Raw genomic sequence first — 23,570 nt, forward strand, 5'->3', positions numbered from 1 at the left:
CAAACCCCCGCACCCCGCCCCCCCAAAAAGTTTTCATGTCACCTGATCCCCTGTCGTGGTATGGGGACCGATTGAGGCAAAAGATAGCAGAGCAAACAAGTAACGGAGCACGGCCCATCATACTTTTCTCCCAACGGTCACTGGGTTGTGGGGTGACACTGGCTTTGTACAAATTTGACACTCGTGAGTGGTTCAAGCCCCTATCTCGCACCTTGATCCCAGCCACCACAGCGCAGGATTTTCACCCAAGGCTTAAGAGATGGAAGCCTCTACGGTAATTAGCCCAGAGGCGGTCAGGGAGTACTCCGTGAAATCTCTAATTGGCTGTTTAATTCTCAGCAGGTGCACTCTTCAATTAACACGGTCTGCTTTCCCTGGGCCCCATTGGCTGTTACGGTGGGCCGGCCTAGAATTCCATCCGGGTAATTGGGGTATCTGCACTCGGCCTCCCGTCGCTCAGGGGCAGCCCGCTGAGGGATTGGTTGTGGCTGGGAAATACTATTGGTGCGGCTGGCGAGCCGGACGTTGATTGGTGCGGGAGGGCTGCGGAGGTGGGGAAGAGGCGGCCGAAGCGAAGTCCGGCGGGGCCGCGAGCCAGCGTGCGAGTGGGAGGAGGCGACGGCTCTGGGCTGAGGTGCGAGGAGGAGCGCGCGACGGCCGACTCGAAGAGCGGTAAGGGCGGGTAGCGGGAGCGGAGGTTGGGGTTATGGAAGAGCCCGGTTGGGGGCGTCCTGGCGCAGAGGAGCCGAAAATGTGTGCGGGGGCTGAGGAAGGGAGGTCTCCGAGGGCCCTGGGCGAGGGGCGGGCCGTGCGAGCCCCGGGTGGTGAGGCGCTGCTGCGGACAACTGTATCTTCTGGGGACTAATCGGATCCAGAGAAGATGCTCTGGGCCCAGGGGTGAGCCACAGCGACCCGGTACGAGAGGGTTTGCCAGTTCGGACTCTTCCATGGATTGGGCCTGTTTGAGAACCGCCGTCAGTTTACCAGCTTGCTTTTCATTTTGCCCATCTTTTTCTTGGATTGTCTCAAATAGAATGACTGTAGTCAGAATGATAAATGGGAGTGGGGGGTGGAGTATTTGTTTCATCATCCCGTTTCCCTCCTGACTCCTTAATGCAGATGTCATCGTGGGTTTTGGCAGAAGACTCCCGTGCCAGAGTAACATTTTTATAGGCTCTTTTCTCAGCTTGAGAGAAATGGATTGAGGCTTTTTCACTCACTGATTCAACAATAAATGTAGCGAGGATGAGGACGTTGAATGAGGTACTTCAACAAGCCTATTGACACGTTTTAGGTACTTTGTGGGTTCTGGTTATTAGGAGATACACTGGAATGAGAGTACGGAACTCACAATATGATTTGACTTCTAACTATGTTTCTGAAATGATATATTGGAAGTAAGCCTTATCATATCAGAAGTTGTTCGCAGCTGTTTAATACAAATGTCAGGAACGTTTGAAGTTTCTGCCTATACTAAAAACCATCATCTAGCTTACAGTTCTCACCTTGAAATGAACCGCATGTCTCCTCTTTAACCCAAGCTTCCCCTAGGAGCTATGGTCTTAAATTCGGACCTGTTCTTCGCATTCAGTATTATACAGTTATTCCCATTTCCATCATATTTTTCCCATTTTTGTTTCTTTTTCCTGAAAAGAAACAACATTATGAAAGAATATGTCAGTTGTAAGAAAAGGAAAACTACTTGATCAATCAAATAGATATTATGTAAGGCATCAGCTGATTAACAAAAACTTCACTTGTAATATCTGAAGAAGAGTTAGTAAAATTTAGCTTTTGGTTCAAATAGAAGTCACCCAGTAAGTGTATTCTTGTCACAGGTATTCATCTTTCTAACACCCCCCCCCCCACCAAATCATCAATATTCTCTGTCTCAAATGCCACCATCTACTAGGTGCTCAAATCGGAAATTTGGTAGCCAGCTTCTTGGCTCAACCTGTAACGTTCCCATAATCAATTGCTAGGTCTTATGTAGTCTACCTATTAAAACTTACTAATCGATCTACTTTTCTCCATCTTTATCATTGACACCTGGACTGGCTTCTGAATTAGTCTCCCTACCCCCACAGTAGCTGTCTTGAATTCCTTTTCACTACAGACACAGCCCTTAATCAAAACTTTCAAGCAATGCGTGTTTTCTGGAGTAGTATTTGGAGTACTATGGAAGTGCGTAACAATGAGACCTAATGTAGTATAAGGATCAGGACTGATGATTTGGTTGCAAAGCCAGAGGAATATCAGATATCATTTTGCCTTGATCCTGAGAGTTTCTGAACTGGAAAAAAACAATACTGTTAGTTCTGTGAGTCTCCTCAAAGAGGTACCATTGGTGACTGGTCTTCAAACCACATTGTACACCACATTGTGTGGAAATCACTAATTAGCTGTGTATCCTTAGGGAAATTTCTTTGTCTCCCTGGGCTTCAGTTTCCCCAGTTGTACCATTTTTAGTAGAATCAGATTATCTCTGTTGTCCCTTTCCATTATGAAATTCTATAGTTTTCTTTGTCCATAAACATGAATTATGGCCAGGAAGGTGATATTAAAGGCAGACAGCACTAGAGTCCGGATGAGTACTGCTCTTGTTTGCAAGGCTAGACGTCTTTCAGTTTCCCCTAAACTTTTTGACACCTACAGACTATTGTCTGTTATGATAGGACTTTCTTTGCTTGATAGAAAGCTTAATAAAGGCAGCTACCAAGTCTCTCTGAGCTGTTATATCTCCAGGGCCAAGCACACAGTGGATACTGTATATTTATTGGTTTGAATGCACAAGATAAATAATTTGTATTTAATGGGGTGGTTTTCACCTGTGTATCATCTGGGAAATAAACCTTTTAAGTTCTAGTTCCTCCCAGCTGTTGCATTAACCAATAATTGTTGTACTAATCAAAATTTTATAGCCTTTGCATTACATATAATTAGTTGTTTTGGTGTTGACCTTCCCTACTAGGCTGAGTATTTCAGGGCAGGAATTCTTGTGTCCTCAGCATCTCCAGCCCACAACAGAGAGCTAACACTGTTTAACTGGAGCACATTAATAGTGAAGACAAGCTTTGCACTTTAGGGACCATATGAGAAAATATATGAAATAACCAGTAGATAAAAGAACTGAAATCTTTTCTAGAGACCCAGAATAAGCCATCTCTTAATATAGGAAAATGGCAGTTCTTGTGACTCAAGAGTTATTTAAGCAAAAAGGGCCTTTACAAAACTGAGCTTGTTTCCTTTCATTTGGTATTGGGTTGGCCACAAAATTTGTTTAGTTTTTCTCTGTATGATGGCTCTAGTAGTGCTTAGTTGTTTTTAACTTCATTCGAAACAATTTTGTTAGATTGTATTGTGACAGCTCTCATATCAGTGGGCATTTAAAAAAACTAATCAAGATTGGTGAATATTTGTGCAGCCATTTAAATATTGAAGATAGAAGGAAAATGCAACATTTTCAGTGTATTATGCTTTATTATTTCAAGAAATGTAAAAATGCAACTGAAATGCAAAAAAGGGTTTATGCACTGTATGGAGAAGCTGCTGTGACTGATTGAATGTGTCAAAAGTGGATTCAGAAGTTTCTTGGTACTTTTGACATTTTGGCCAAATAATTCTTTGCTGTTGGGCTGTCTTATGCATTGGAAGATGTTTAGCAGCACCCCTGGCGTCTAACCACTAGAAGGCTATAGTGGGAGATAGCCAACATACTTCAAATATCCAAGTTAATAAAGTTATTGTGAAAATGAAAACTGTGCCTCTTATTTTATGGAAAAAAATATATAGACTTTTTGGCCAGCCCAATATATAAAAAGATGTTTACATAATACCACCCAAATTTTCACAAAAAGTGTTGAAAGGTTTTATTTGCAGCTTAGTTGGGGGAGGGGAGGAGAGAGAGTACGGTAACTGATTTTTATCCAGTTAGGGTAGGGAAGGAACCTCATATCTTAAACAAACAACCCTACATTAAACTCAACCTTTTTCTTCCTACCCACTAAAAGGTGGCTGGGAGAGGTGGATAGAACAGCCGCATTTTCTCCAGTAGGTTTATATTCAGTCTCTAACAGTGATGTAGTATATTGTATCTACTTGTTGAGTAACTAATTGCCTAGAATAACAAGACACTTGAAAAGAGTCCCTCACCAAGGTGATAAAATGAGGTTTTTTTATCTTTAGGCCATGAGTTGAGCAAGAGAGTATATTAAATTTGTTTAAAACTATTGACTAGAAAAAATAGGTTTGGGAAACTTCTGGTAGTTCTCTGATATCCTTTATTCATTTCTGCTGGTCAGTAAAGCTCTCTGAGGCCAGATGCAAAACTGGGTCCTCCGACTGACAGTAGTAAGAAATTCACCTGTAGTTCCTTATGTAAGTTTTATGTGTTCCTCAGAATGAGATTTTTGTGCTTGGTCATCACCTTTTTCTCATCACTCGTCCTGGGACACTTTCAGGAAAAGCACATATAGAACCAAAGTTTGATTCTTATGTAGGTCCTTTATTAATAAATATGTTTTTAGGCTTACTAGGATAGTCCTTTTTTTTTTCTTGGATATCATAATTATGTGTGTTGAAGTTTTGTACCTGGAGGCAAATTGTAGCATCAGTTACATTTTCTAGCTCATTTTAAAGCAAATCTTGTTAAAAGCCACATTGTGTTTTGTTCTACTAGATTGTAATATCTGGAAATAGACACTATCTGTAGGGGGTTTTGTTTGTTTGTTTTACCACCTACAGTGTTTTCTAACAGTATTTATTCATTTTTAATTGAGTGTGTTGACCAAAATAAAAAATAAACATACCAGAACTGTTTCACGGATAGTTAAAAGGAGGGGTGGGTATGCTTCCAGAGTCTCTTTAAAAGGTTGTTACTATGCAAATAACCCAGACTCTGGATAAGAGGTCAGGTGAGCTCTTTAATCATGTATACTCTTCTGCAAGACTGGGATTAATGTTTCCTATTTTACAGGATTATATGAAGATTGAATAAAGTAATGTATGTGAAATGCCTGGTAGCATAGTATCTACTTAATACATATGTCTTTTCATCTTTGTGTCCTTAAGTGCCACAGTAGCATCTAGCACATCTGCTTAATAAATGTGGTTGAACTGCATTGATGAAGCCAGTGGTTTAGAGACAACATACAAACCATTGAGCTAAGAAGAAACTCCCCTGACATTAGCTAAGGGAAACCCCAGAGACTGCAAAAGAAGTGGTAGCAGCAGAGCTGAGACCTAAAGAAGGAATAGGATTTTGCCAGGGGTTCCAGGTGGGCTGAGGAGTAAGACCAGAAAGACAGAAGTGATACCTGTCAGAGCAAGGATACATAAGATAGCACATCATATTCCTCTAGTGGAGATGGGTTTAGACTATAATGGTAGGCAGAGATCCAATTACTAAGAACTTTTATGCCACTAATGAGTTTACATGCAGGCAACAAAGTTGCTAAGAAGAGGAAGTTTTCATTCAATGAATGATTTTTTAAAATTTTATTTGTTGATTGTTTTGAAAGAGAGAGAGACAGCAACATCAATTTGTCATTCCACTTATTTATGCACTCATTGGTTGATCCTTGTATGTGCCCTGAACAGGGATTGGACCCCCAACCTTGGTGTATTGGATGACACTCAAACCAACTGAGCCACCTGGTAGGGCTCAACAAATGGTCATTGAGTGACTACTGATTGCTAAGCACTAAGGAAGGAAAAAACACATTCCTGCTCTTGTGGAGTTTACGTTCTAATGGGGAGATAACCAAAATGAAGACCTTGTAGGTCATTATAATGACTTTGGCTTCTAATCATAGGGACATGGGAAGCTACTGGAAGGTTTTAAGCAGGTGAATAATGTTATTTGATATTCATTTTTTGGTGTTGTATTGAAAATAAACTGAATGGGAGACTCCTGATCAAGCTGGCAGTATAGGTAAACACAAACAACCACATCACAATTACAACTAAAATATAGAACAACCATCACTCAGAACTGTCAGAAATCGAGTTGAATGGAAATCTGGCAACTACTAAATTAAAGAAACCACATCCATCCAGACTGGTGGGAGGGACAGAGATGTGGTGTGGTAGATAAAAATTCACAAGAGATATCTCAGGAGCAAGGGGTCCCAACCCACACCAGGCACCCCAACCCAGGGTTCCAGTACCAGGAAGCTAAGTCCCCATAACTTCTGGTTGCAAAAACCAGTGGGAATTGAGTCAGTGGAAGAAAGTTCTGGAGTCCCAAGCAATTCCCCTTAAAATTGCCATTTTAATGTTCATGGTTTTGATCTTTTTCTTTTTCTTAAGTAAGTCCCTTTAACATTTCATATAATAGTGGCTTGGTGATGATGAACTCCTTTATCTTTACCTTGTCTAGGAAGTACTTTATCTGCCCTTCAATTCTAAGTGATAGCTTTGCTGGGTAGAGCAGTCTTGGTTGTAGGTTCTTGCTTTTCATGACTTGGACTACTTCTTGCCAGTTCCTTCTAGCCTGCAAAGTTTCTTTTGAGAAATCAGCTGACAGTCTCATGGCAACTCCCCTGTAGGTAACTAACTACTTTTCTCTTGCTGCTTTAAAGATTGTCTCTTTATCTTTAAGCTGTGGCATTTTAATTATGATGTGTCTTGGAGTGGGCCTTCTTTGGGTCCATCTTGTTTGGGACTCTCTCTTCTTCCTGGACTTGCATGTCTATTTCCTTCACCAAATTAGGGAAGTTTTCTTTCATTTTATCAAATGAGTTTTCAATTTCTTGCTGTTCTTCTTCTCCTGGCACCCCAATGAGGAGAATGTTGAAATGTTTGAAGTTGTCCCAGAGTTTGCTTACATTATCCTCATTTGGGGGGATAATTTTTCCTTCATGCTGTTCTGATCGAGTGTCTTTTTTCTTCCTTATATTCCAAATCATTAATTTGACTCTTGGTTTTATCACTCCACTGTTGGTTCCCGTAAATTTTTCTTTACTTCACTTAGTGTAACCTTCATTTCTGCATGGGTCTTTTTTATGTTGTTGAAGTAGCCAGTGAGTTCCTTGAGCATCCTTATAGCCAATGTTTTGAAGTCTGCATCTGATAGATTGTTTATCTCCATTTTGTTTAGCTCTTTTCTGGAATTTTGTTCTTTTCTTTCATCTGGGCCATATTTCTTTGTCTCCTCTTTTTGGCAGCCTCCCTGTGTTTGTTTCTGTGTATTAGGTAGAGCTGCTTTGACTCCCTATCATAGTAGTATGACCTACTGTAGAAAAGCACACTGGTAAGTTGAGTGGGGCGGAGCTTTGGGTAATTGCCAGGGTGGGGCAACCCATGTGGCAGTACTGAGGCTCTGTGCAGGGGAGGGCTCAGAGTGGAGACAATGCCCCTGCCTGGCCACTAGCATTTTGTTTGGGAGGAAGCTGTCTCCCGGCACTAGCCCTAATGCCAGACATTTCCATTTCTCCCCTTATGATGCTGGTGCTCATCCAGCTGTTGCCCTAGTGCTGAACCCCAGAGAAAGTGAATCTGCTGAAGTCCTAAGTTTGTTACATGCCCTTTAGGAAGAGACTCCTGAGAATCCCCCAGTTTCTTCCACTGTCCCAACCCCCACTGGATTTTATAGCCAGAGTCACGGGGACTTATCTTCCTGGTGCTGTAACTCTGGGCTGAGTGGTTTGGTGTGGGGCTGGGATCCCTTGCTCTTGAGGTATCCCTCCCAATTTTTATCCACTACATGTTGTTGAGGGACTGCCCCATCCCACATCTTTCCGTGCCTCTCAGCACATGTCTGTGCCTCTCTATGTCTCTACTCCTCCTACCCATCCAGATGACTATGGCTTCTTTAATTCCTTGATTGTCAGACTTCCTTTCATACAGCTCAATTTTCTGATGATTCTGGGTAATATTTTTTTGTAGCCTGGTTGTATTTTTCCTGTGGTTGTGTGAGGAGGTGAGCCATGTTTTACCTAATGACTCCATCTTGACAGAAGTGACCCTATGACTTCCTAATGGCCATTGTAAGAAGGCCAGTAAGAAGACCATTACAATGGTCTAAATGAGATTTGATAAGCTTCTGAATTAGTCCAAGTGCAGTATTTTGGTATCATTAGCAGGTAAGTAATAATTGAAGCTGTAGGTGTATATGAAATCACCCAAAGAGAGTAGAACGACAATAGCAATGGATAGAGGCCACAGGAAGACAAGCTCAGAACTCAGAACGCCCCTCCAGCGAAATAGGAGAAACCTATTTCAAAGAAAAAAAGGAACAAAGGTAAAATTAGATAAGGCTTATACATGCCATCTAGGTTGATTATCTGGGAAGTTGTAGTTTTGGTGGAACAGGGCAGAACCCCCCTTACACTATTCGTTGAGTAGCAAATAGAAATCAGGAGTATAGATAGTAAATAAAGACAGTACTTCCAAGAAGGATAAGTAGAAGTAGCAAAGCCCAAAACTAAGCCTGGAAAGCTATTCCTAGCAGAGACAACAGGTTTAGGAAAGGCCTGGAGGCATATAGAAGGGCTCATATAAGAATTTTAAATAGTTTGGTATAAAAATCTAAATAGATATTTCTTTGTCTTTGAAAACTGTGATGAATGTGTAGTTCTACTTGGGTGTGGGGGGATGAAGTACGCCTCTATTTAGCTATATGTGTGCGTGCCCCTTAGCTAACTTAAAAAAAATAACAACTCTGAGACCTTTTACATGATATACAGATTTTGAGACTGCTTAAACTCTTAAAATGGAAAAGTAGGCAGTAGTATTCTCTTTAATAATAATAATAATTAATAATAATAGAATGTGTTCCCGTGTCTCTCTGCCAGTCATAAAGGATTTGGATGAAAGTTCCTTATTTTCCCTTATTTGCTTATTTCAGGATGTAAGTCAGAGTACAGCAGAAAATGTCCACTGAACGGACTTCTTGGACAAATTTGTCCACTATTCAGAAAATAGCACTGGGCCTCGGGATCCCAGCAGGTGCAACAGTTGCCTATATCCTATACCGCAGATACAGGGAAAGCAGAGGTATGTGAATCCCACAGCTGCACACATGGAAATGTTCAGACTGTGTTCCAGATTTGCTGAATTGAAATGAAAACTGTCCTTGTCAGACCAGGGATCATTTGTTGGGATGTAATTGACTTTCTCTGAGGGGTCTTTGATGGAAACTATATAGTTTCTTCTTTTCTATATTCTTAATGTGAAGCTATCATCATTTATATGAAACTATCATTTCATCTTCATTTCTATGAAATGAAGAATTCATTTTATAATTCTATTGATCTGTTCCCTTCAGCAACATTCACACTGCAATGGGTTCTTTTTCTTTTTTACAATATCCATAATATTCTCACCTTTTAAAATATGTTCCTTCTATTTAGTTGTTAGGAGAAGGCTAACTGTGGGGTTTGATTTTCCCCAGAGGCTGAACATAGAGAAGAGGACCTAGAGAAATGATTTATGTACAAACAGGAGAAGTTCTGAGCCTAATGGACTCCTCAGGCAATTTCTAGCCTTTCATTCTTCTCCAAGAGAAATCATTTGCCTAAAATCCAATACTTGGTTGCAGAGCCAAATGCATTCCCCATTTTAACATCTGAACCAGTGTCCCAGAGAGAATGCTTATCTTTTGGTCTTTGGGGACCTTTTAATTCCCACTCAGGTGCTATTTCTCTTTGTCATTGTGGTTAAGATCCTCAGTTTATCTTTTAGATCAACATGTCTGTGACAGCTAGATTCAGGGGAGGGCTGGTATTAGTTTTAGGTGTTATCTAAGTTTGATCTGATGAGCCATGATCTATGCAGAAGAACGTCTGACATTTGTTGGGGAGGATGACATCGAGATAGAAATGCGAGTGCCCCAGGAGGCTGTAAAGCTCATCATTGGCCGTCAAGGAGCCAATATTAAACAGGTAAGTGTGTGAGTCAGCAATCTGCTTTCTCAGAAATTGATTCTACTTTTCCTTCTCTGCCCCTATCCCATGAAACCCACCCACACTATGTATATTTTAAAAAGAAAAAATACAGGAACCTTTTAACTAATATGCTGTTTACCTTCTAGAAATAAGTACTTCTGCTCCCTAGAGAATGGATGACTTAGCTTGAAATGGGGATTTTTGATTGGATGCATCTCAGCTTGGTATAGCTTGAACCATTCTTTTCTACTATGGAATTAACAAATTCTCATTAATTGACATTAAATACTGAATTGCTGCCTGATTCTTCTCACCGTCTTTCATTGTTCAGGTGGGGTGTCAAGAAAGCAAAATACTTGATTCTCTAATCCAAATAATATTAGGAAGAAAGAGGGTTCTAAACACAAAGAGAAACTATTTTAAATTAACTACTATTGGGGGTTGCCTTTGTCACTAATTTCCTTCCGTAAGCACCTATCAGGACTGCTTATAACATCCTGATTTTGCTGATAATTGTGTCCAAATCCATCTACCTCCACGGTTAGGTTTAGGGTGTCCTTAGCTAAAGGGGAGCTCTTCCAGAGCATATTGCTATGTATCCTTTTCTCTGCAGCTGCGGAAACAGACAGGTGCTCGGATTGATGTGGACACGGAGGATGTAGGCGATGAGCGGGTGCTGCTTATCAGTGGTTTTCCTGTTCAGGTGTGCAAAGCCAAAGCAGCAATCCATCAGATCCTGACAGAGAATGCTCCAGTGTCTGAGCAGCTCTCAGTTCCCCAGAGATCTGTGGGCAGAATCATAGGTACCACTGGACAGCTTCCTCTACTGTTTCTTTTTTTTTCTTTACCTTTCCTTTCTTCCACACCTTCACAGGGGTTTTTCCTGGCCTACTCCCCCTTCACCTTGCTGAGGGGAAAAAAAAAGAACATGGAGACCAGAGTTTTATTTTTTTACAGAACTGTTGGTAAAGCAAAGTCCATTACTGTAAGAAGTTGTATGATCTGAACTTTACAGTTTCCAAAAAGGTTCGGGTAAAGGTACTGACCTCATAATAGATGTTTAAAGGGACTCAGGATGTTCATGTTTTCCCAGATCTTTCAAGATAGTGCTCTAGAGAGTACCTGCCATACTTTCCTCTAGAGCATTCCTTATGCTGCTGTTAGAAGCAGAGAAAAGTCCTGTCCTTGGTCCAATGGTTCACACACCACACCTTGTAAGATCTTTTCTAATGAAGTGGATATAAAGTATGCTGAGTGGCCAGAAAATGGAAATGATATAAAGAAGTTAACCTAGCTAATGTTAGAGTTTAAATAAAATGGATAGGGCAAATAATCCAGAATTATTATTCTTACAGTAGGGATTTCAGTAGCTCCTGCTTTTGCATTCTGTTCAGTTTGAAAATGGGAACTGACTCTCTCCTCCTAATGTATGCAAAATAGTGATTTCTCTAGCAGTTAAAGTTGGCTAGGACAGAAGGACAGGATTTTATGTATTGTTCAATGTAGGGAGAGGTGGCGAGACGATTCGTTCTATCTGCAAGGCCTCTGGAGCCAAAATTACCTGTGACAAAGAATCAGAGGGGACATTACTACTATCAAGACTTATTAAAATCTCAGGAACACAGAAGGAAGTGGCAGCAGCCAAGGCAAGTAGCTGATAGACTTAAATCATATCTAAGAGTGAAAAGAACCCTTTATTCCATCCTGGGTCAAAATATCTGGCCACATAGCCATCATCCCTTCTCTTATTTTCCACAGCATTTGATACTAGAGAAAGTTTCAGAAGATGAAGAACTTCGGAAGAGAATTACTCATTCTGCAGAAACCAGAGTCCCACGCAAGCAGCCAATCAGTGTAAGAAGAGAGGAAGTGAGAGAGTCAGGTGCAGCTGGAGAGCCAGCTCTATGGAAAAACTCTGGTACTAGCAAGGAGCAGGCTTCACCACTGGCAGTTCCTCCCTGCAAAGGAGGTGGTGACATGGTTGCCATAGGGCCAGAAGAAAGTTCCTGGGAGAAACCTAATGGTGACAGCTTTCAGAAGTCTGGAGCCCAGAGCAGTCCAGAGATGTCCATGTTTGAAAGTATGTAACAGAGGGAACCCATAGCAATATGAAACATAGAAATACTGGCTTAGATAACTCAAAATTGGAAGCAATAAAAAATAATTGCTGTTTTCTTGACTGATAAGTTTCATCACAGATACGCCTTTCCATTAATATTTTACTTGGATTAGTACTGAAGGTAATATTTTTCTGAATACAAACAAGCTAATTATGGAAAACAATATGGGACTATGCTAGTTCACAGGAAACTAGCCTGTGAGTAATGATATCAAATAATTAATTTACATTATATTCTCTCTCCTAACATACTTTTTTTTTTTTTTAAGAGAGGGAAGGGAGGGAGATAGAGAGAAACATCAATGTGCAGTTGCTGGGGGTTATAGCCTGCAACCTAGGCATGTACCCTGGCTAGGAATCGAACCTGGGACACTTTGGTTCCCAGCCCACGCTCAATCCACTGAGCTACACCAGCCAGGGCTCCTAACATACTTTTTAAATTTTTTTTTTTAGATTTTATTTATTTATTTTTAGAGAGGGAAGGGAGGGAGGGGGAGAGAGAGAGAGAGAGAAACATCAATGTGCGGTTGCTGGGGGTTATGGCCTGCAACCCAGGAATGTACCCTGGCTGGGAATCGAACCTGGGACACTTTGGTTCCCAGCCCGCACTCAATCCACTAAGCTACGCCAGCCAGGCCTAACATACTTTTTAAACAGGAAAAAATACTCAGCCCAATTTTTTTTGCGTGTCTCGTTTTTAAAAGTCATCACTATTCAAGAAGAATTAAAAGGCTGTGAGCTTTCTTTTTCATGCCTAGGTATGGAATAGGCAGAGGAAACCAGGGCCCCTGAGAGGTTCACAGACTTGTCCAGAGTCACACAATGAGTCAGTGGAAGAATGAAATTTGGACAAGCCCACATCAGTCCATGTGTCTTTGCTGGTCCATGCTACAGCTAGCATATGGAGGATTTACCGTCATTATAGTTGGTGACTGATTTGAATACATGGCAGATGACTAAGAATGTAAACTCTCTTATTACTCAATTACATAGGAAGGTACAGAACATAGCTTAGTACCGTTCTTCAAAATGTTGTTGTGTGATTCATCCAGTTGTTCCTCCAGCCACTTTTAAAATTGTAATAGCCACTTGGTATTTTTACCTCTCACCCCCTGATGCAGTCTCCTCATTCTGACCAGAGACGATTCCGATATCATTACCATATTAGATGGTGATAATTCTGCAGCTTAACTTGCTTATCCCTGTGTTTAGTTCCCAGTCCTGACTTCAGTTTCCATGCTGATGAGTTCCTGTAAGTCTACGCTCTGCTTCTGAACATCCTAACCACTTCTGGATTCAAAATCATTGGTTCTCGAAGCCTGCAATTGGATAAGCTTGTCAATGAGATGACCCAGCACTATGAGAATAGTCTGGTGAGGGAGAGGACTGAATTGATGAAAAGGGGCTTATCCTTTCATTGTTGTATATTCTCTTCCTTTCCTGTGGAGCAACAACTTCATTCTTTTCTTCCTGCTTACCTTGCCTGTTTATTTTTTAGCTTACCCCCTTTTTAAAAAGGTTTTTATTTTTAATTTTAGGGAGGGGGGAAGGGAAGGAGAAAGAGAGGGAGAGAACCATCAGTGTGTGGTTGCCTCTCATGAGCCTTATCACTGGGGACCTGGCCAGCAACCCAGGCTTGTGCCCTGACTGGGAATCGAATGGGCAGCCTTTTGGTTTGCAGGCCCACACTCCATTCAGCTACACCAGCTAGGGCTGGCCTACCCCTTTCTAACTACCCTCTCCTGACTCCTTATGTGTGTAGCCTGAAGACTTGACTGTGCATGTAGGAGACATTGTAGCAGCACCTTTATCTACAAATGGTTCCTGGTATCGAGCCCAGGTCCTTGGCACTTTGGAGAATGGGAACCTAGACCTCTACTTTGTTGACTTTGGAGATAATGGAGATTGCCCACTGAGGGACCTCAGGGCACTCAGGTCAGTGTGGAGGCCAGGTGAAATCAGGCTAGAGTGCCAACTTTTTTTTTTTAAGATAGGAAGGGAGGTAGGAAGAGAGGGCAAGAAACATCATTGTGAGAGAGAAACACCAATTGGTTGCCTTCCGTACATGCCCCAGAGGACTATACCTGCAACCTAGGCTTTGCCCTGACCAGGAATCAAACTGGTGACCTTTTGGTTCATGGGACAATGCCCAGCCAACTGAATCACACTGGCCAGGGCAGGAATGCCAACTATTGACTCAACCCTGGCCACAGGGTATTGAGTTAGCTGTTAGTGTTCATCACCAGGGGGGTTTTGGGAGAGCTATTTATATAGAACAGATTATTTCTCCCACTGCGTTAGTCAGTGCTGTCTGGAACAGGAATAGAAGGCCCTTCTTGGCACTAGGAGTCTAATTTCAATTTCTTTCACTTTAGGAGTGACTTCCTAAGTCTTCCATTTCAAGCAATAGAGTGTAGTCTGGCACGGATCGCCCCCTCAGGTAAATTGGTCACAACACCTATTGACCTGCCTCTAATAGAATAACTTTAATACATGGGAATTCTCACATTCCAAGGCTTTTGAGTTCAAGGGGCTCAGGTGTCTTTTCTCCTCACCAGAACTAGGAATCAACAGCCAGAAACTTGCCTAGCTGTCAGACATAGGTGCCTTCTGGAATAGAAGAGTAGTTCTAATTCCCTCCAGGGGTATAATCCCTCCCCTGTCAGTACTAATCCCTTCTTAGGCTCTCCCTACAATCTTTTGCCAGGTGAACAATGGGAAGAGGAAGCTTTGGATGAGTTCGACAGGCTTACTCACTGTGCTGACTGGAAGCCTCTGGTGGCCAAGATCTCTAGCTACGTCCAGACTGGTACCTCAACTTGGCCCAAGATCTACTTATATGATACTAGCAATGGGAAGGTAAGATTGAGGTTTCAGCTCATTGCTTACGGGCTCTTTAGTATACTTATAGCCTCATTTACTTCTTTCCCAGAAAACCCTATCTGATGTTATTTCTACTTCATAAGATCCTGCTTACCATCCCACCAAAGGAATGTCTTTCAAGTATCAATCCTAGCCCTTCTGCCCTGCAGATATGTCCTTCCTTACAGAGAGAATGTCATTCCCTTTTCATTTTTCTCCTCAGAAACTTGATATTGGATTATAATTAGTTCGTCAAGGTTATGCAGTTGAGCTCCTGACGAAATGGAAGAAACCAGAACTGTCCCAGATGTGTTACATGATGCGGTGAGTAAGCTATTGCAGTCACTGAGGGCGTCTCTTTGGGGCAAATCTCATGCCTTAAGAGACGTCAGGACTTACAGTCATGCATGACATTTTGTAGAGTGCTCTTCGGGCTTATCAAAGGAGGCACTGAGTTTGTTCAGCAACCAAACTCAGCTGCCTAAACCAGATCTTGTGAGCAAAATGACAGAGTGGCTACTTCTTTCCACCAGCCAACGCATTTTTTTTCTCATTTACATTCTCTCAGACACAGAAACAGATGTTTCTCTCAGCAGCATGGTCAATGAAACCAAAAAGAGCTCTGGAGAGATAGCGAAATAACCCTCTCCCTGCCTCAGCTTATCAGGTAACAGCCTTTCTTCCCTTAGAGCATCTTGGGAAATTACCATTTCTCAGTCTTTCCGGACTAGGGGACTTGTTAAGGCTTGCCTCTAAACAAGGTGACTGAGCCTCACTGGCAAATGCCTCTAGATTAGGGCAGTGTCTAACTTTCTCCTCATTTCTGCTATGTAGAAGCTGCCTCTATGTCTGGTGATGATAACCTTGAAGATGACTACTTAATTTGAAGTCTGCTTCAGCTGCCTCAGCCGTCTGCTTTGCTGTGTGAGTGGAGCTATCATCTCTCTGTAGCAAACAGGAAAAGGAGTGGGGGTGACAATGGGGGGCCTTCCTTTACTCTCTTCTCCATAGCCTATCCAAATAGTACTTCTCTGCAGGCTGTTTCCCTATACCTTACTGCTCTCAGACTGAGCCCTTTCAATCTTTTTTGTGTCTTTGTGTTTGTTTTTGACAGGATTTGTGCCTGGAGAGAGGAGCCTATAGAATAAAGAGATCTATGCAGTTCTTCCTTTATTACACAATATGGTTTGCTGTGGACCAAATGCATTTTCTCCTTCCATGGGATGACCAGAAAGAGTATGAGGCAGAGGGAGATACTCCACCCCACACCCAACCTTCCTTCCAGTGTTTTGAATACTGCTGCATTATGTCCAGGCTGCTCAACATCTGGCTTGTTTCCCTCAAGCCAGTCCGAATGCACACTTCTGCTAGGCTGTCCTTTTTGAGGCTGGGAAGCAGCCAAGGTTTGGTCGTTAGAAGTGATGATTCTGCACACTTTTGGACTCACCTTCTCAGGTGACTCTGGTGAAGGGAAGTTTTTGAGTGATGAAAGACTGCAGTTGAGTCAGAAGGCAAAGGCAAACTCAGCATATTTGTATTAAAAACCCTCAGGAAGTGGGAGAGAGAATGCTGCCTTTTATCCTCAATTGCTGATGCTATTGGAGACAAGTCTTTTGAAAACAGTGTTCCATCTATTTTTCTGTACACTTTGGTTAAAATATAAGCAAGGGGAGAGGCAGCTCAGGAAATATTCTAGATTGCTAGTATAGCATCTATAATATATATATATATATATATATATATATATATATATATATATACACACACACATATATACACATACCCCTGAAGAGAGGAATGTTAAAGGTTTGGGAGATTCTTTGCTGAATAAAGTTCTCAAAAAATTATCTAAACTAAATACTGGTTGAATCACAAGGTGGAAGCAGGCCTATGGGTATCTTCAGGACCTTTTGTGAAAATTGTGAAGACCTCACACAGAAGGCCAGTCTGTGAACAAATGCTCCTCCCTTGTATTCTTTCCCTAAAGTTTCCAGGAACAACTTAGGTTTGGGCTGTGCGAATAAGACCCCACCTACAGTTTGGAAGAAAAGGCCTGGATTAGGATTAATAGAAACCAGGGTCTACAAATAGATCTCTGGATTTTAGGCAGCTGTTTTCTCTACAGCCTCTCCACTTCTGATGCTGTGGTGAGGATCTAGTGAAAACTGTAAAGGTAACTGAAAGTAAATATAAATGTAATATGGGTAGTAAAACAATGGCAAATGAACATTTTTTAAAAGGATCAACAAAGTAAACAGACAACCTTGAAATTAACACGTAAGAATACCTTTTTAAAAAATCTAGGAATGAGTGATCTAGGTCTGTCCATACACTACATGGCAATTGGATATTCCCATTGTGACAATTTTCAAAATTTATTTTCTCAGAAAAATCTCAGTACCAGTTAGCAGACACGCTCCCATGGAGGAGCAGCTCTAATGAGCAGTCTTAGAAAAATCAGTAAAGGGCTGCCATTGACCTTTCAGACCTTGCCTCAGCCCTGGAATTGGAGCCACTCGACAGCAAAGTCATGAGGTCACTTAACCCCGTTTCCTTGGCTCCTTGGCCTTTACTGTTAAGAGTACCTGTAATATAAAAGCCTAAGACTTCTTGCTGTGGAAACGAGCACTATTTCATTCCTAGCTACAGTTTGCTACGTATAAAGTTTGTTCTTTTAATGTGGCTTTTAAGTCTTGTCGATTAACATCCCATTCTGATGGGTTCCTTCTTCAACACAACCCTGTACTTTTCCTACTGCCAGGAATGCCCTTTTCTATGCTTCCTACTTGTTATTTTCTCTGTTGAAATCCCCAAGTCAAAGCTGTGGGACCCATGTCCCTTCTCTTTTCTCCACATCCAAAGAGAAGGAATTAGCACTTGTATCCAGTTTGAACTGAAATACATCAATGAAAGTCTCCCAGTAAGACTCAGTTCTTGCTCCTGGCAGGTGCTCAGTAAATGGTTAGAATAAATGGGAAAATGAGTTTGGAGTGAGGGGATGGTAAAAGGAGCCTAAAATCCTTGGGTTCCTTTCCTCTTTATTCAGGTCCCTCTGATCTCTCAGTCATTAACGTTTCCTACAGTGAATTCAGCTCTGTACGGCCCATGTTCCATTCCAGCTGATCCCACCTTCCCCCCAAGAAACAGTGAACACTTGAGGATTGCACTACCCTTTATTCCTAGGATAGAAGAAGGTGTCTCGAATCACATCCTGGGTCTCATTTATCAAGGCCCCCAGCCCCTCACAGAGTAGGAATAAGCATGTTCAGGGAGGTTCACTGGGCAGGTGGTCCAAGTCCCTTTCAAGGGGATACACCATAAAGATGGCATTGTTCCAGGGAGGGAGAGCAGGGTGACCTGGTCTGACCAGCTCAAAGCCCATGTAGCTGAAGGCCCGTAGTAGGGCACCTGTGAAAGAAGAGAACAAATTGGACACTCTGAAAATACCACTGTTCCCCCGGAGACTGGATTTTTTCATTAGGGAATGGCTGTGGGGAGAGTAGTCTAGTGTAGGCATCAGGATGATGTGCTTTTGAAGTCAGACTTTAAAACTATAACCCTGGCTTTAACCCTTGCTTTGCTTTGTGACATCCTACGAATTAGCCCTTCTGAACTTACTCTCTTTGTACAATGGGGACTATAGAACCTTCTTCACAGAATTTAAACAAGATGTTTATGAAGTGCCTAACACAATGATGGTATAAACTCTTCACCATCTTTTGACTTATATCCAACAGAGTATCAAGTCCTTGAGGGACAAGGTGGTAGTTTCTTTAACATGTGGTCCAAGCATCTAGTTAAATATATTCCTGTCCTGGCCTTATGGATCTTATGCCTAACCCTTTCATACTGTTGGTATCTAATATTTGAAATCCTTTCTGTCCTACCAGCCAAATTCCTTCAATGGATTCTGTGTAATTTAATTAGTGCTCTTTTAGCCTGGCTTCTGAAATTTATCTGTAGGAACTTCCTAATAGTCCACTTGTAACTTGAACAGAATGCTATATACTTTCATTTCCTTGGTGGGGGTAACCTGAAATGCTTGACCATGCCTTTTTAAAAAAGAGTTGGGGGGAAGAGGGTCTCTTAAAAAGGAAAAGTCACTATTAGCTGCTGCAGCACGAAGGACCAAGGACAGCAGATCTTCACCTCTGTCATTCCGGTTGTTTTGGAAGTTTACAAACACGGAGTCCACATTGGTCTTTTCCTCAACGTACTCCAGTGTGGCAGTCAAACTAGGAGCCAGGGAGAAAAATCATGGTTAATGAAATGTCTAGCAAACTCAGAATCCAAAAGAAATCTTATTGGTCAGTTTTTGCTAACCCAAGCCATGAAATGAAGTTGCTAGACTAGTTTTGATAGATTTTTCTCTGAAGCCAAGGGGTTGCACACTATGAGACTGGATGGTATCTGGGGAGAAGGGACCACTCTATAAAGTCAACAACTGGAAAGCATGTCCTATTCAACTGTTTATGGATCCTCACGTCTGTGTTTTTGACTCTGAATTCAGCAACCTTCCATGGACTGTTAATCCCTTGAACCCCAGATCCAGGCTGGCTCACAGGCCTGTCTGCATGCCAGTTCAGTGGTTTGACTCTATCCAGCTCCTGAGTCAGCTCTCACTGGTTAGCAGTATGCCCAGTATCTGATGACGTGATAAAAGCGTGAAACCCCAACTCTCTTCCCTCCCTACTCCCCATCCAGGCTCGGTCACCTTTCCTGGTTGCCTTGATCCAAGGCCCGATATGGGATATCCAGGAAGAGTCGATGGTCACAGAGAAGGCCGTGCCAATGAGCAGAGGTCTGGGGGGTGAGGCGGAAATGGAAGTCCAACTGCACAGGGTCCTGGTGGGGTAAGAGGTCAGTAGCCAGCACCGTCAAGTTCCCAGCCTGGAAAAGGAGTACAAATGAGAGTAACATCTCCTACTTTTAAGTGCAGCATGCAGCTAGTACTTACACATCAGATCTCAGGTCAATTTGGGTGTCTGAGGAAGCAAGGAGGGGGCTGATGGAGAGCCTGGGAGAACTGAAGACAAGGTCTTATTCAACTATATATCATTTAGCCCTAAGACCTCACTCCTTTTCTGTCACAGAGTTCTCCTCAATAGCAAACATCTGAAATCTGGATTCAGATGTCAATGCAGGATTACTGCCTGCTAACCTCAGCTCAGGGTGTACTATCCCTTTTGAAACTGACATTTACATCACAAAGCTTATTTAAATAAAGTTGTGCCATCTGTTTGTGTCTTATTGATGATACCCTTCCACTTTTTCCCATCAAATGAGTTTACTCACAATTCTCCTCCCATTTCTCATCTAAAATGCAAAGGTCACACACAAGCAAGTTACTGTAAAATGATACAAGGGCAAGCGCAGGAGGTCTGGGTTCTAGTCCAAGTTAGCATCTGAACAGCCTTATGTCCTACAAGTCTTTTATACAGTCTGCTCTTTGTTTCCACTTCCTCTTTTGCCATCCTGCTTTTCACCACCACCTTAAGATCTCTGGGCCAGAGTCTTTATCTATAAAGCAAGTAGCTTTTACACATGAGCTTTAAGGTCTCATCTTGCTCTTTCTATGATTTATTTTTCCAACTAGCTAATGTTCCTTCTGTACAAGGTATCATTACAGCAGGCATGGGACTGCCCAGCACCAACTCACAGTCCACTTACCGAATACAATTCTTTAAGCTGGTCGTGGTCACCCTGCTCGGTGCTTCTGCCCATCTGGGGGCCTACTAGGGACTCAGGAGCACTGAAGACAGGAACGGGGCCGGAGTGTCAAGTCCTCCCGTTCCTTATAAGTGATGCTGGTTGGGAAAAAGAGGCCCAAATTAGTTTAAGTCTGAGTTGGGGAAATGGTCGTAATTCCCAGGAACACAGGACCAGGCTCTGGCACTATTTATCTTCCCTAGAGCAGTTTGTTTCCATTTTCCCAAGCCAGCCAGTTGGAAAAATTCTTAAATTCCATGTAGCCTTTCACCCTACTTTGCTATTATCATCTCTTGCCACTTCAGAAGTTCTTTCAAATGCCTGTATATTTCCTTACATTCTACATAAACAACCAGAAGTAGAGATGAAAACAAGTACCTTTTGTAACAAGGCATCATTTTCTCCCGGAGGGTGATCCGGTATTTGTAACAGTAGAGATAATAGGCGTATGGTGACCAGATTGGGTAGAGGTAGTTCCGTGTTTTTCCCCTCTTGATATAAGAAAGGGAGTAGAAAGAGGGGCGCAACCTGTTACAAGGCAGTTTCTCAGTTCAGTGCCTCCCTGTGGCAAAGTGAGGTTCAGAGATGGATGACAAAGGTTTAGGCAACCTGATGCCATTGTGACCCGGTGGGCATTATGACATGGACAAGGAGTCAGCTTTTATGTCATTTCAGCACTCAGCTGCCCCGATACCTGACCCTTCCCCTTTAGCCAAGTATGTAATTCACAACTGGGTCAGTGGTCAACAGCCCTGCCCTGAGTATTTGTTGTGCCTACCCAGCCTGCCCCTCCCCCCAACCCTCACATACAAACACCACCTCCCCTAAGTTTCTGCCACTAAAGAGTTGGTGTCCAGGGGCTGACCTGATTGTTTGGTTCCTGGCTCCTTTCAGTTCAGTATTTTCATTATCATTCCTACCTTTAACAATCCAAGGGTGCTACACATGTTTAAACTCTCTAAATGCCTTGTAGAGCAAGAATTGCAAACTGTCTCCAGGAGTCCTGACAGCTAAAAGAAATTAGTGGAGCTGCTGGGTGGAGCTGTAGCAAAATGGAAAGCTCACACCATGTCTCAAGCCAACACAACTCAGCTCCATCCATCTAGTTGCCATGCAGGAATGTAGACTCTGTGGTACCAGAGTGTATGATTATTCAACAAACTGGAAAGACAGGTTTTTGTGGTAAATGTCTCCAATTTTTAAAAATTGAGTTAAAAAATTAAAAAACAAAACATTGTGAGTAAAACTTAGTTCTGGGGCCACCAGTAGGAGACCTGTGCATATTCATTCATCCATTCAACAAATATTGAGGGCCTACCATGAGTCAGGCACAGTAAACAAAGATCCTTGCCCCATGGACATATCTTCTAACAGTGAGAGAACAAATCTAAACAAATAGATAATAATATGTTAGAAAATATACTATGAAGAAAAAATAAAGCAGGGTAAAGGAGGATCAGGAGTGTAGAGGGGATGGGGCAGGTTGCAGTAATAAAAGGGTGAACCAAGTAAACCTCATTGAAAAGGTGACATTTAATCAGAGTTGAAGGAGGCGAGGAAGGGGTAAGAGCATTCCATCCATGCCAACACAACAACCAGCGCAAAACCCTAAGGAGGAAGTGTAACCGGTGTTTTCAAGAAAAGGGAGGCCACTGTGGGTAGAGCAGTGTAAGCTGTAGGAAAGGAGAGGGAGGTGAGGTCAGAGCTGTCAGACCGGATCACATATGGCCTTATAGACCATTATATGGACTTCAGTAAAGCAGGTAGTAATTTCAAAGTTTTTGGCTGGAAGAATGACATGCTCTGTCTTATGTTCTTAAAAAGACTCTGACTGATATAAACTGCAGATCATTAAAGCGACATTTGTCAGGAAGACTATTGCAGTAATCCAGGTGAAGGGTAATATCTTATTCCAGGGTGAAGCATTAGAGGTGATGGGAAATGGTAAGATTCCTTAAGCAGCTTAAGGATAGAACCCACAGAATTTCAAAAAACTGAAAGAACGGAGTTTCCATCAACTGAGATGGGAAAGGCTCCAGGTGAGGCAGTCTGGGACAGGGGAATAGAGATTGGTTTAGTTTGGAGCATGGTAACTTTGAAAAGTCCATTAGACTATAAGGGCAAGACAAGTAGTTGGATATTCAAGTCTGGAGTTTAAAAGTCTAGGATGGAGATAGAAATTTGAAAGTCATTGGCATATTAATAGTACTTTACACACCATGAGACTGAATGAGATAGTCAGGAGTGTATATATTGAGAAGAGTCAAGATCCAACCACTGAGTCCTGGGGGCACTCTAAGAAGGGAGAAAAGGTGAAATCAGCAAAGGTGACTGAAGAAAACTAGTGCCCTGGAAGATAAGTAAAGAAAATATATTGAGGAGGGACGGCTGATCAAAGGCCATTTATGGGTCAAATAATATGATGCACAGGGCATCTTTCCATAATCTCCTCTGCCAAACAGACCTCACTGATTCCATTTATCGGATCTTCTCTCCAGTACTGAGCCCCTCCATAGTTTCCTTTTCTTATGGCTTATCTCCCTTATGATTTAGGATTCTTTAAATATTATCTTAAACACCGCACTTGTACAGATTAAAAGACAAATCCTGGGTTATCATAGTTTTCCAGCGGAATTCATCCTTTCACCACCTTTAGGTAGATTTCAAGTAAGTAAAGGTGAGAGGGGCAACTCCCTCCCCTCAGTATCCAGTTTATCAACTGTCAGAATTGGAAGCGACTTCAGAGAGCTACATACGGCAAAGCCCACAGCTGTGTCTTTTCCGGGTCAGTCCACCTAACAGTCATTCCGTTATCTGTCAGTGCAATGGCCATCCCTCCCCCGAAAAGAAACAGGGAGAAGGGAGTGAGGAAAACGCTGAATCTCGGAGCATCGACTCGGATCTCTGGCCTCCCCGCCACGGCAAGGCAGAAAAGCCGCTGCGATCCACCCCGCGCGATGCCTAGCCCTCGGCTCCGGTTCGCCGGGACGCGG

The 23,570-nt window shown here is 42.3% G+C and overlaps 2 protein-coding genes across 2 annotated transcripts; one reads left to right on the top strand and one right to left on the bottom strand.

The window, feature by feature from the left end:
• Positions 1-555: 555 nt before the first annotated feature.
• TDRKH (tudor and KH domain containing) lies at positions 556-16,586 on the top strand. Its single transcript, XM_036015857.1, is given in 17 exon segments — positions 556-672; positions 8,849-8,997; positions 9,778-9,884; positions 10,501-10,690; positions 11,394-11,533; positions 11,646-11,967; positions 13,219-13,266; positions 13,269-13,306; positions 13,308-13,379; positions 13,769-13,941; positions 14,382-14,446; positions 14,714-14,865; positions 15,092-15,137; positions 15,140-15,196; positions 15,437-15,535; positions 15,982-16,077; positions 16,080-16,586. Coding segments are annotated over 16 exon segments (1,977 nt in total). The 5' UTR covers positions 556-672; positions 8,849-8,873; the 3' UTR covers positions 16,328-16,586.
• An 807-nt stretch (positions 16,587-17,393) lies between these two features.
• On the bottom strand, positions 17,394-23,497 carry OAZ3 (ornithine decarboxylase antizyme 3). The gene is given in 7 exon segments (XM_028503174.2): positions 17,394-18,276; positions 19,018-19,103; positions 19,583-19,758; positions 20,539-20,613; positions 20,615-20,675; positions 20,956-21,068; positions 21,645-23,497. Coding segments are annotated over 7 exon segments (657 nt in total). The 5' UTR covers positions 21,648-23,497; the 3' UTR covers positions 17,394-18,133.
• Between the last annotated feature and the right edge of the window lie 73 nt (positions 23,498-23,570).

Source organism: Phyllostomus discolor, chromosome 14, assembly GCF_004126475.2.
Source record: "Phyllostomus discolor isolate MPI-MPIP mPhyDis1 chromosome 14, mPhyDis1.pri.v3, whole genome shotgun sequence".
Lineage (NCBI taxonomy): Eukaryota > Metazoa > Chordata > Mammalia > Chiroptera > Phyllostomidae > Phyllostomus > Phyllostomus discolor.